At 43.7% G+C, this 13867-nt stretch overlaps 1 protein-coding gene across 5 annotated transcripts in view; it reads right to left on the bottom strand.

Annotated features, from left to right (window-relative positions):
- Positions 1-597: 597 nt before the first annotated feature.
- col16a1 (collagen, type XVI, alpha 1) overlaps positions 598-13867 on the bottom strand; it is an 82454-nt gene continuing 69184 nt past the window's right edge. For all 5 annotated transcript variants that reach the window (XM_080004716.1, XM_080004719.1, XM_080004718.1 and 2 more), the window contains 16 exons: positions 13726-13788; positions 12608-12679; positions 12447-12500; positions 12235-12279; positions 11314-11358; positions 11022-11075; positions 9466-9519; positions 7792-7842; positions 7605-7694; positions 7476-7511; positions 7315-7359; positions 5556-5750; positions 4826-4889; positions 4509-4685; positions 4268-4345; positions 598-3570 (listed from right to left, as the gene is read on the bottom strand). In XM_080004716.1, the coding sequence (XP_079860842.1) occupies positions 3377-3570; positions 4268-4345; positions 4509-4685; positions 4826-4889; positions 5556-5750; positions 7315-7359; positions 7476-7511; positions 7605-7694; positions 7792-7842; positions 9466-9519; positions 11022-11075; positions 11314-11358; positions 12235-12279; positions 12447-12500; positions 12608-12679; positions 13726-13788 (1317 nt within the window). In that variant the 3' untranslated portion in view covers positions 598-3376. The remainder of the gene's footprint in view (positions 3571-4267; positions 4346-4508; positions 4686-4825; positions 4890-5555; positions 5751-7314; positions 7360-7475; positions 7512-7604; positions 7695-7791; positions 7843-9465; positions 9520-11021; positions 11076-11313; positions 11359-12234; positions 12280-12446; positions 12501-12607; positions 12680-13725; positions 13789-13867) is intronic.

Genomic DNA, 13867 nt, shown 5'->3' with positions numbered 1-13867 from the left:
GGGGGGTGGGGTGGGGGGGTGGGAGTGTGGGGGCAACGGTCCTTACTCTACGCTCCAACGGAAATCCTATGTTAATGAATTCAATGGGTAATAAAAAATAAAGTTTCCGCAGAAATAAACCAATGGTAACAACTATGCCACTGTCAACTCTCCACAGGGGTTTTTTTTTTCCGACGCGTATTCTTTTTTGTTTTCAAATAATAATGACTGATTATTTTCATTTAAAATACGCTATTTATTGTTCTCAATAGAAATCATCTGTAAAGAAAGTTGTTTTTTTCCTGTTTAATTATATTCTTTTCTTCCTGGTTGTTCAGGCCGACCCAGAGCAATAAAGAGGAAACCTTTTCTAAAAAAAAAATCCACTGTTCTTCTCTATCATGTGAGAAAAAAAAAAAAAAGAGAGAGAGAGAGAGAGAGAATTAATGTTAAGCTACACCACCTCTTGGCTCCTCTCATCTCGAAAAAACCCAGAAACTTTATCTCGTTCCATTATCTCTTTTTGTCATAAAATCCCTCACTCCAACGTGTCCCCACTCTATGCCAGCGATGAGGGGATGAATAATTGTGGGTGTGAGGAAAAGAACTAAACAAAACTTGATATTCATAAAAAAATTTAGTTGTTTTTTTTTTGCACACAAATGTTTTTTTCCTGTGGCAGATCACTCTACCACAAAATGAACACGCCATGTTCAACCGCGCACACAGTCAAGCCGTTCAACAAATGTTTCATACATTCATACACAGAGATGGGGGAGGGGGTGGGGGGGTGGGATAAAGCAAGGTTATTAAAATTTTTCTTTCCTAAAAATGGAAATTAAGAGAAAAGTCTCTTTATTCCCTCTCGGTGGTACGGCCCAACTAGTGTTTGGATAAAGGGAGAAAAGTCCACAGACCACCTCGTAGATTGAAAAAAAACGACTATTAAAAAGTGCTGTTATATGACGGAGGTCCTTTCGTACCCAATAGCTTAGATTAAATTTACATGAAATCTGGACCCAAGACGATCAATTGAAAAAAATGAAAAAATAACAGGTGTTGATTGAGCGATCGATTCATCCCAATCCTCCCATTATTTATGAAACAATTGCTACAGAGGCGTTTTATCCCAGAATCCCGAATTAAGAAGGAGAGGCTTTGAAAAAAACATTTGCATTTACTGTGAAAATTGGGGGTAAAAAAAATGACTTTCAGGAAAATAGTTACAAAAAACCAAATTCCTTTCAGATGTGAAATCTCATTTTTGCGCAAATAATATGTGACCCACCACGTACTTTAGGATCACATTTCGAAATTTGAATTATTTTTTTTTGTGTACAAAATATGAGCACGTCAAATCAGCACTTCAAAACAATGTATCACTTGTGGTAATCCATCAGATATTTTGGAAGCTATGACTTATTAAAGATGAATGTTCTGGGAACAGAAATTCTGAGAAATCAGCCTTTAAAGTTTTAGCAATTTAGCATTTCCAGACTTTTTCAGCACAAAACATACATTTAGAAACACAATTAGTGCTTTAAATGGTTAAATTTGGATAGTGCTGTTCTCCTTCAATGAGATGATGTTGAATGTGTTTTTCTTAAATAATATCTGAATCATTCATATATAAAAACATTGGAAAATGCATAATTCAAGTTAATCCTTTAATTTCAAATTATATATTTGTTCCATTCTAAGTTCATGCTCACCATAGTATAACTTTTAAACATTCCCATTTCCTGCATTTATTGTTTTATAACAATGATCCTTTTTAGAAAGTGGCACTTTTGTGATTGCGCGCATGAAAATCACCAGAACACAATTCCCAAAACGCAAATGGTGGGGTCCTCCCAGCCATTTGCATTCTGGAATTGTTGTTTTCCGGGAGCATCCCGCTCCGCCGCTTTCCGCTGTCGGTTTGCCGATATAATTGACCTTCTTCCACCCTCTTCACATAATCCATAATAACAGAGATGACGTTTTCACAGAGAAGTGAAATTTGTTGCGTCTGGTGTTTAATTTGTTGTTGTTTCTTAAAAACATTGCTTACGGAAGTGATGTCAGCTCTTCTTCTTTGCATCCTTTGCGGCAGCAGAGTGGAGCCAGCGCACCATTTTTTTTATCACACGAAGATGAAGCGGTGTTTCATTCATGCGTTGATCAACTTTATAACCTAATTTTATCAAAACGGTTTCACATTCTGACTTCACATCACTCTATATTGAAGGATGATCTTGAGCTGCATGTTAACATTAACGGGAACCGTAAGATCGCTGTGTATTCAACAACTTGTTGGTGAGTAACTCATCTAATGCTGATGGAGCACGTAGCCTCCACTTTTTAATATTTATCTAATGTTGAGAAATCAAACTCAGTTCGAAGGATAGGAAAAAACTTGAGAAACATAAATCTGCTATAATGTCAATTTGGACCAAAAAAGGATTTTACAATGTTTTTCACGCACAGCCAAGAGTACAGCGTTTCGAAATGTGCCGGGTTGGGACGTGGTGGGTCACATTTGTCTTTCACGAAAGAAAATACATAATTCCTGTTTTTTAAATGCTTATAGACATTTGGGAAAAAATGAACAAACAAAAAAACCTCCCTTTGACATTTATTGCGAAAAGTGGCAAGCCATGCTTATGCCCGTTTCAGATATCAATTTTTAAAGTATAAAAAGCCACTATATATAAATATAAATATGTACAAAAAGGCCTTCTTACAGAGAGAGGACATGAACCTGGTCGCTGATGCCGTTCAATCCTTTTTTACCAAAAATTATTAAAAAGGCACTTTTGGAGGGACATTTTCTTATGTTTCAAATCTAAAAGACATGCAGCGGAGTGTTTAGGAATTCTTAGGGGGGTGCAATGACGCGGCCATTTTAGTTTGGAAGAGAGACAGAACAAAGACAGAGAACAATGATTTGGAGTGGCAGAGGAAGCTTGGAGAGTGCTAAATACATTTCATGAATCTGCCTCATCCCCTGATTCCCCCTGCGCTCGCATGGGGAGAAAATGAAAAAGCAGAAAAAAAAGGAAAAAACAGGTGCGTTTTTGTGGCCGTTCTGGCGCTGTTGATAAGTAAAAAAGGGATGAAAAGCGGCGACTAGGGAAAAGCCTAAAGAGATCAAAAGAACAGGATGTGACTTGCGGTTTATCAGAATGGAAGCCAATGTGGCGGCAATGCGCTAGGCGTGCTGTGGTTTTTCGGTGGAACATAGTCGGCCATAGTCTCCAGGTGTGGGAGTTTTCACTCTGGTAATAAACTACTCAATTCCTAACGGCGTTCCGGTATTTTGTTCTTTGGCTGCGCGACTTGGAGTGAAGGTCTTGGAGTTGTGGCCACTCTGGCCCGTTTCTGTCTTCACCTCAGTCCCTTTGGTTCATTCCCTCTACCATGGGCCCTTGACAGGGGGGCCCTTGGCGCTGTACTCTACTGTGTGGCTCATGCAGTCCCCGGGATTACAACGGCCGTCCTGGCCCTTGGAACCAGAATGTCCAGGAGGTCCCTGCACCCCTGGTACGCCCTGCTGGCCGACGGGGCCCGGAGGTCCCATCTTGCCATAGCCTTGGGGTCCCGGGATGCCTAGCAGAGGAACAGAGATGGATGGATGTTACAGACAACGTCCGTGGTTGAAGACCCACCATTCGTTGCACAAGAGCAAGCCTTTTTCCACCGCTAGAACCATTTCAGGAACCAGGTACGGACTGGTCCTTAGGAACTTTCTCAGGCCTTTTTTTCCACAGGGGGAACTTAGTTTCAAAATTCATTCCTATAGTTCTTGCTCACAAAAAGAGCCCCCCAAATGAGGTGGTACTTTTCGGGATCTAGAACTTATGGTGCGGATACCTTAGTCAAACCCAACTAAGGTATGCGAGAATTGTCATGCACGCCAAGCACAAATAAGCAGAGCCAAAATACAGCTTATTGCCTGCCGAAAGGATGTATCCAACCAGTCCCATTTTTCGCATCATGGTCATGATCTCTAAGTCAGAAAGCAACAAAGAACTATTTTTGGGTTCTGGTAAGGTTCCCTTTTCAGAAGGCTCCTGCCCTAAATGGTCCCTCAATTAGTTCCTGTACCTTGGTGGAAATTTCAATACATCTGCTAAGATTTACAAAGACTCTAACAAAAGCAAACCCTAAAGCAATGGGCTTGTGAATACTTAAAGCACTATATAGTTTGGAGGCATCTACAAGAGACATCGCTGAAGCTTGATAAACAGTGACAACTTTAATGGGCACTTTAGTCTTCCAGGGCCTGTTTAACCACACAGATTACCTGGTGCTCCTGGAGGTCCCACATCTCCCATTTCTCCAATTCCCTTTTCTCCTTTCTCCCCATGCGGTCCTCGCAGTCCTGCAGAGAAAAACAAAACAAAACAACATTTCCGCCATTGCTCATTTCACAAATCGATAACAATCAACCACTCAATCAACAGTCATCACCAGGGAAGGTTGTAGGGGACACGTAAGACAATGGCCTGTGTGTTGTGGTTGTGATTTGGTGAGATCTGGCTCACCCGGGGGTCCTTGGGGTCCTGGACGCCCTTCTCTCCCGATCTGTCCCGGGAGACCCGGCGCGCCTGCAGATCCCGGTCTTCCGGGATTTCCATCCTTCCCGGGGGGTCCGGGCCTGCCTGGGGATGCCACCATCTCCACGGGCATCTGCATCCGGGACATGTAGTAGCCCATTCTCTCTGGAGCGGGAAGAGGCGATAATAATGAAACAATCGGTTTTTGGAGGACATGAAAACAGATACATGGAAATAATTTGAGTATGAACTCCTAACAGACATAATAATGAAGTCCCTCCAAAACAAGAACATGGAGAACTCACCGTCAAAGATTTTAATGACCTGCTGGCGGATGAAACTCTTGATGTCATCGTAATTGACCACAGCCTGCGGATGAAAAAAACCAAAACAGTAGGGAAAAAAAATTTAATCGAGGTAGATAATGAGAAAATTCATTATTAAGAACTGCAGATGGTGGCGCGAGATATTGCTTCCTGACACCACATGTGTAACTGTCTCCTCGTGACAAGGTCACACCAAGCACGATTAAAAAAAAAATACAGAGAAAAAAACTAAACAGAAAACCAATCCATCTCTCTGAAGCCACCTACACTTAGGCAAAATTCCTCAGAGATTGCCGAGCCATAGGTTAATTTGAGGAGCCATTGGTGTCCTAGGAGGAACCATTGGCTTCTTATGAGGAGCCATTAGAAAACCTTAAAACTCCTTTGAACGTTGACCTATTGTCCTTTGCAGCCTATGGTTTTACAGCATGACCTTACCGGGTAAGAGGAGCACGTGAGATGTACATTTCATCAAAATGGAGGAGAGCGTTTTGGCAGAGTTCCAGGAACGCCATGACACCACATTAAAATTGCACCATGGACTCGTGAGAAGTGGCCTTCATTGTTTTGATGATCCTGCTCTCGCGCTTTCGAGATGAAGTATCAAGGTTGCCCATCAGGCGGGCCCGGAAGCTCCAGATTGGGTTGATGTGTAGGCGGCTTAACGGTCAGGTCAGGTCGCTGTGCCTCAAGCGTAACAACAACTTACATCGTTTCCGGGTGACCCTGGGAGTCCCGGGAGGCCTGCCGGGCCCATTGAGCCCTGGTTGCCCTGCTCTCCTCTGGGTCCGACCGGGCCTCTCATGGGCTGCGCGTCCTTGGCGTGGTAGCCACCGCCGCCCGGGGGTCCCGGCCTGCCTCGCTCCCCCATGGGCCCCCTCTGGCCGATGGTCCCGGCTTCGCCCTGAGAGAGAGAGAGTTGTGTGGAAAAGAAAGGACAAGACAGGAGAGATGTTTGTACGCTTGTCAGTGCATTGTATAGGTGTGAGGTTTTTGTCAAATGAAAGGAGTCGACTGAAATATATCATCACATGTCTGCCTTTCGGAGTTGTTATAATTTCGCCCAAAAAATAAAAGTGGGGAGGACAAAAAGAGACGACAGCCCCGACTGAGAACCTACTCCGGTTATATCTCTATCACTTCCCAGGCCTTTCACTCCACTAAGTACACTCGAGAGAAAGACACACACACACACATACACACACACACACACACACACACACACACACACACACACACACACACACACACACACACACACACACACACACACACACACACACACACACACACACTCCACACGCCACATGGTTACACTCACGACAGTGATTTATCGAGGACAAAGCAGCCCTATAATGGACGTCTAATGTTTACACGTCAGCGCCGTACGGCGAAGCTCTCCAAGAAAAACAACGGGAAGGAAGGACTTTGAATAAAGGCGCCCCTTCTCATCTCTCTCCCTCCTCTCTCACTCTCCTCCGTTCTTCTTCTCTCTCTGTGTAGCTAAAAGCCCTGACAATGCCGTCCTGTCAGCATGACAAATAGCCTCATCTAGCATCTCTCTCTCCACTTAATAGCATTATCCCCGGAGCTAGAGCAAACGACTCCATCACCGCATCCACCCACCGCAGCCTCCAGTGTCTGGAGAGAGCGAGGCTAGGCCCACACTAGGCTGTAGCTAGCTGGCTAGCTAACTAGCTCGTTTATGGGCCGGTGGCTACGGCGGAGGTGATCTGAGGTGAGCGGAGAGGTTGAGAGTGCTGGAGGTACGGTTTAGGGTTAGTGAACTGATGACTGTGTTCAGTGAAAAATGCTGAACGGGCAGAATAAAAAGGACCAAGCCAGCGCACTTCAGTGCGGTGCTTTGGGTTACGGCTCTTCTGGCGCCGAAGGGGACGCTTAAAAAGAGCTCATCTCACCTACGTCCAGGAGCACCCAGGGGGTAATAAATGGCTGCAACGCAAACCTCGACCTGACACAAGCACAAACAAAACTGCTGCAATTATAACATAATTGCCTGACGGCAAATATTTGAGCAGACCACAATCATTTGGTCAAATTGTCAAGATTCTCCAATCATGGACTTCCATCCAAATGAACGGGATTTTGAGCTTGTTTGCATCAGTTGTGTTGAGGCAAATAAACTGTATGGCCAAATTTCTATGTTAAATATTCATGCATTTTCTCCTCAGGTGGATGTGTGTTATTACACTATTTTATAGGAAGTATAATTAGTATAAAAGATGATTGAATCACAATTATTTGATTGACAATTAACCAAAAACTCAGGGCCGACACGGTTGACAATTGCACAAATCTACACCAGGGCAACCGTTATTGGTGGGCCCCGGAACTCAAACATCATGACCGTGAAAGTCTCACACACCTTCATAAACACTCTCAAACATATAAACACAAATATAAACCCATGACCATATATACAATATGGAGGTACAGTTCATCCTTACCTTTTGACCAGGCTGTCCATTCTCCCCTGGCGGACCTGCAATTCCCTGTCGACACCATCAGGAAAAAAATTGACGAATGAGCAAACCAAATCCATCACTGTTCAGAAAATCTCCATTTAAATGGAATAAAGTTATAAACGTCACTCATAAACATCACTCACATCTTTACCGGCAGCACCGTCATTGCCTGGCTCCCCCTAAAAGACGGTGATTCAATTAAATAAAATGAATTGGATTGGTTATTCTATTGGGTTTTCTTTTGTTTGTGGATTTAGATTCTCTGAACTGACCATTAACCCCGGATGTCCCGGTGGTCCGGCGAGGCCGACCATCCCTGGAAGACCCCTCTCTCCAGCCTGACCCTTACTTCCCATGGTGCCCTAGGGTGGAAGAGAAAAAGTGGGGTTGAAGGTATTCAGATGAACTGCTCGTTCAGAATCACTTTAACATGGCATCCTATCTTATCATCTCACTCACCACTCCTGGTGCGCCAGGGGTTCCCGGGGTTCCAGCTGGTCCGGTGGGACCCTGTCCACGTGACGTAGAAAAACAATCATTATGCTTATTGCCCCTTTATGTACAAACACCCAGCAATATTGACTGACTGAGTGAGGATAACAAGACAGACATACATATATATATATATATGACCCACCACAGCAAAAGCTGCCATCTTGTGCATTTCTAAAATCTCCAGGAGCAGCCAAATAAGTCCAAAAAACCTTTCTTAAAGGAAAATTCGATTTTTCCAGATTTGTGTTTTTTTTGTGTTTTTTTTAATCTCTCAACATCCTTTCAAAACTGAGTTTGATTTATAAATAGTAGAAAAATAAAACGTTAAACTGTGGAGTTAAATATTCCCATGAGATTACATGAGGAAACACGGTTCACTTACCGCGCCGATTGATGGTTTCCCTTAAAGCGACCGTCCAGGTGAAGATCATTCATCCATATTCCATGTGATGTGAAGTCACAATGCCAAACAGTTTTGATAGAATTCAACCTTTTAATTGTACTACTTTTATACACACTGAGCCACTGTTATTGGCTCAGTGAAATGTGTGTTACTGTGAAATGGCGAAGAAGAAAAACCCTTCGCGTCACGCACCTACGTCAGTTCCGTAAACAGATAGTTAAAGCGCAGCACGGGGGTGTTTAGGTCTCACTTGTCTGTGAAAACTTATCGTTATGGATTACGCGAAGCGGGTGGCAGAAGCTCGGAATCATATTTCGGACCTTAATCTGACCAGTGCAATAGATCCAAGTCAGTGTTAGCAGCGTGTACTGGACTTCATTTTCCACGTTGAGGCAGTTCTCCAACAGCGACGCAGAGAACGACAGCGATGCTGAATCTGATATTACTCCGCACTTGGAGAGCATTTCAACATTTCAACAGCGGATTTCAAACTTAATGTGACGATGAAACGGAATATTTTCAAGAACCACTGGAGGAGACCGACGATATGTCCATTGTTGTTACAACGGAAGAAGTTGATGACGTGATGAAGTCCGTTGAGGTTGGTGACAGATTTTCAGATTTCAGATTTTCAGAGACTCATAATATTGATTGATAATATTGATATTGATGACTACATTTTGTTGTGTTGTCCGTACTTTTAAACTCCAAAATAATTCCACCTTTATAAAACATGTATATTCTTACTGATAAATAAAAGCTTTTTTTTAAAAGAAAATTAGCTGTGTGTTGTTGAGCTGTTTGTGATTGGCCCATTCAGCAGTATGTTAAGTAGCCATGAGGCTTTGTTTGTCCGCCAACCCCATTTGCATTCTGGGAGCTGAATGGACCTTGTGTGGGGAAAACTTTGAAGGTGATTATCTCAGAAACAGGGTTTGCCACACCCTTGTCATTAACAAGTCATAGCTTTAAAAATATTTGTTTGATTTGCACAAGTGACACCTTGTTTTGAAGCTCTGATCCTCTTGAAATGATACGGAAAAATCAAAAGCCACCAAATGACCCTAAAGTACGCAGTGGGTCACACACATATAGATAGATGGATAGATAGATACTGTAGATAGATAGATAGATAGATAGATAGATAGATAGATAGATAGATAGATAGATAGATAGATAGATAGATAGATAGATAGATAGAGAAATACACCTGAGGTCAAAGATCACACACTCACAAGGTGACCGGGGGGTCCGGGTCTTCCCTGAGGGCCTGGAGTGCCGGGGTCACCCTGCCGGGAAAAGGGCACAAGGTGAATAAATCAATCTCAAAGTGCTCGGATGTGCATAGATGGCGGACTACTGTAGACAACTGTCCATCACAGGATGGTGGGGGAAGCGGTTACAATTCAGACGCAAACTCTGCTATTTCTTGCTGCGATAGCATTCTTTCAGGATTTAATTTTTTTCCAGGTATTGAGAACATTTTCGGGAACCCCTTCCCACCTACATGTCCAAATACATGCGAGTTAGGGTTAATACTCCTGTCTGTACTCCTGACCAAGGCACTGGCAAAACAACTGGAGTTGGTCACCGTGCGCTGCACTGAGGCTGCTTCTAGGTATAGGATGAGTCAAATGTAGAGGACAAATTTTGTTGTAGCCTATTTGTACAATGACAATAAAGAGATATTCTATTATATTCTATTCTGTTATCATCTGAAGTGTATCTAGATATGATTCCGACAGATTACATTTTTTTTTTCAGTGACCTCATTTAGCCAACATTGGGACCATTTGCATTGTATTGTGTAAAATTCATATCACGTCTCTGTTTGTACATTTTGAAGGAATGAGGTTAGTTTGTTAAGTTGCGTTGTGTCTCCTCGTGACAAGGTCACACCTTGCATGATTAAAAAAAAATACAGAGAAAAAAAACAAAACAGAAAACCAATCCATCTCTCTGAAGGCACCTACACTCATGCATAATTCCTCAGAGAGCCATAGGTTTATTTGAGGAGCCATTGGTGTCCTAGGAGGAACCATTGGTTTCTTAAGAGGAGCCATTTGAAAACCAATGGCAAAACCAGAGTTCAAACCAGGCATTGTGGAGCTAAACCCAAATTTGAACTTTGACCTGTTGTCCTTTGCAGCCTATGGTTTTACAGCATGACCATATGGGAGAGGAGCAGGTGAGATGTACATTTGATCAAAATGGAGGAGAAAGTTATTACGGAGTTCCAAGAACGCCATGACACCAGTTTAAAAATTGCACAGAATTGCATGGACTCATGAGAAGTGCGATTCATTGTCCCTGACTTTCTCACTCTCGCGCTTTCGAGATAACCTATCAAGGTTGCCTTTCACAGGGGCCCCCGCAGCCCCAGACTTCTTAATTTTCAAAGCAGAGGAAAAAGCCCTTTAGACAACAGCAGAAGGCCTGTTTCTATTTGAGCTATGGCATGCCATTTAGATTTGGGAATGAAGTGGTAGTCATGCACAAAACACGTTACACTGTATTTCCGCCTTTCTGCAGGTGGACTGAAAATGCTATTGCATTCCATTCATTGGTCAAGCTGTGTCTCTGACCAGCTCCGCAGGTGGTTCGGGCAATCAAATCACATCACAATCTGTCCTTAATGCGTCTTGGGCATATTTAGCGTTATTCGATTGCAATCCGATCACCCAAGGCGCATGTTAATTCGGGGTGTAAAAAGAGTCTCAGTTTTAACATAACCCAATGCCATCTTGTCAAATCAAATCCAATCGAATCAAATCAGCTCTCCTCTGCTCACCTCCATTCCCGCTCTTCCTGCTGGTCCAGGCGGACCTACGGGTCCAATATCACCCTGTGGGAAAAATAAACCCACTTAGTAAATTACAGAATGGGATAAAATAATTGGCAGGATGCACAGCAATGAAACAGTTTCCTGGGGAAAAAGATCCAATCCACGATGAAAGCAAAAAAGGGATTGTATGGGAATACAACCCAAAGTCTAGCGCTGTCTCTTCAAACTCTTTAATAGCCTTTTTAGGAGTATAAGCAAGACAGGCAGGGAGAGAGAGAACAGTGGGTAGTTGGCAAACCTTCTGCCCTGGGAAGCCAACGTGGCCCGTCTTCCCTTTGAATCCCTGAGGAGAGACATCAAAAAGCGGATTAGATGGGAACTTTACAAGCGTACACGCCTCCAACAAAGCGGCACACGTGTCGCTAATACCCCCTTGACACCTGCTACTCGGCACGAGACTGCTCGCCGTGATACACAAAGATGGGGCAAGAGAGACGGAGGCAGGGGAGATCGATTATTTTCCTCATTGAAGTCACTATGTGGCGGGGCTGCGTTTGATGCACAGAGAAGGGAAGGTCTTCCAGAAGGAGAAGAAAGGGGCGTGGGCCAACGAAGGAAAGTTAGAGAGGAGTTTCAAATTGGGTGACGCGGCCAGTGATTTGTACGCAGTCGATACGAGTAACATGCAGCAAAGTGAAATGTTCTAAAATGGGAAACAAATGGCGGCCTCAGTGCCAACATGTTGAAAAATGTCTTACTTCATGCATGTTCTTCAATGCTATCGCAAGTAGGCAGGTGTCCTTGAGTACATGCATTTGTCGCTTAACAGCCTGATTTGGATATTAGATTGCTGTTTGTCGGCAATCTAGCATTCATAACATGATGTTAAGTGGGGGCGCAATCATTAGGTTGGTTTGTTTCAGTTACTATCTAGAAATCCAGATGTGTATAAATGACTTTACTGTAAATGTTTGACCACAGAAAAACAAACAAAAAAAACCCACTCCTGTCATATGTAAACTGCTATCTATAGAACAAAACGAATTGCTTGATAAATAAGAAAATTGACAGTATGTGGTCTGGGGGGATTTATTCATGTACAGGACCATCTTTCTATGGCAAGAGTCATTTGTTTCAATGTTGTCCATGGTGCTAATACAACCTCTGTGACACAGAAAGGTCCAATATGGAATGGTCAGAGGTGAAAGGTAATACTCACTGGGATTCCCCGAGGTCCCGCTGGCCCTGCAGGGCCGACTTCGCCCTAATAGATGAAGACACAATATTGCGTGTGGGCGTGGTTCATCCACATAGTATCATGCACATCATGCATTCATTGGTCATTTAAATATACAAAAATGTAAGCGACCGTACGAAATAACTTTGTGTACATCTGTGAGCATTAGGTGATAGGCATGGAGAAATTCTTACCCGTACTCCCGGTTTACCATCTTTTCCGTCCATTCCTTCAATGCCTGGAGGCCCCTGTCACAGAAAATAGGCTGCCTCAACCTCAATTGTACACAGCAAAAGCCCCCCCCCAAAAAAAGAAACAATACTCGTGGGACCTTACAGTAGAATGGCATACGTACCATCATCCCTGGGGAACCAGGACGTCCTGCTGGTCCAACCGACCCCTGAGAACCTTGGGCCCCGTCGTTACCCTGAGCAAGAGAAATTTCATTCTAAATTCAGTCTCCACCAGCAGTGTAGGTATTATAGCAACATGGCTTGTGAAGTTCAAAATATACACCGATCAGCCACAACTTCAAACCAATGACAGGTGACGAAAATAACATTGATCATCTCGTTCCACCTGGCACCTGTCCGTGGGGAGCGAAGTCCAGCCCGTCTGGTCCCATCCCACAGAAGAGCTACTGTAGCACAAATTGCTGAAAAAGTCAACGCTGGTTATGCATAAATCTCTTGATATTGAATCTTGAATCTTGATAGAAAGGTTTCAGAACACACATTGCATCGCAGCTCGCTGCATTCAGAGTTCCCATGCTGACCGCCAAAACCGCCTACAATGGGCACGTGAGCGTCAGAACTGGACCATGGAGCAATGGAAGAAGGTGGCCCGGTCTGATGAATCACGTTTTCTTCTACATCATGTGGATGGCCGGGGTTCGGCTCCGATCCGATTGAGCATCTGTGGGATGTGCTGGAACAACAAGCCCGATCCAAGGGGGCCCCACCTCACAACTTACAGGACTTAAAGGATCTGCTGCTAACGTCTTGGTGCCAGATACCACAGGACACCTTCAGAGGTCTTGTGAAGCCTCGACGGGTCAGAGCTGTTTTGGCGGCATGAGGGGGACCTACACAATATTAGTAGTTATTAGTGGTGGTTTTAATGTTGTGGCTGATCAGTGAATAATCATATGCACTTCCCTTCTGCTCTGCTGCCCTTGTACATTGAAAATTGCTGTTACAACCTAGAGTTGGTTTAACAAGGTGTTTCTAAAACATCCCGAGTAATCAGGCAGGAAGCTCCATGATCTTGGAGGGAGCCCAGATACCGACCGGCTTCAGTCAACATAGTTGGGGGGCTGCATATAAATAAAGCAATCTGTCCGTAGGGGTGTAACAGCTGCTGGAGAGAGAGTCCCGCACTGTTTTCGTTGCATAGCATGTTGAGTTTGGATAGTTTGTATTTTACTTTTTTTTTTAACATTTTTAATTTCCAGCTGTGATTATTCGGCCTTGCCTTTTCAGCCCGTGGCCCGGGGGGTCCTTCTCTTCCAGCTTTACCAGGAGGGCCTGGTGGTCCCTTAACACACAAACATACATACACAAAGCGTAAATTTATACCCTAGCATAAAATAGGAAAGACCTGTAGCCGAAAAAGC

The sequence above is a fragment of the Zeus faber genome (assembly GCF_960531495.2).
Source record: "Zeus faber genome assembly, chromosome: 1".
In the NCBI taxonomy this organism is placed as follows: Eukaryota; Metazoa; Chordata; class Actinopteri; order Zeiformes; family Zeidae; genus Zeus; species Zeus faber.
The sequence above is the reverse complement of the archived record's forward strand: the minus strand, read 5'-3'. Positions and strand labels throughout refer to the sequence as shown.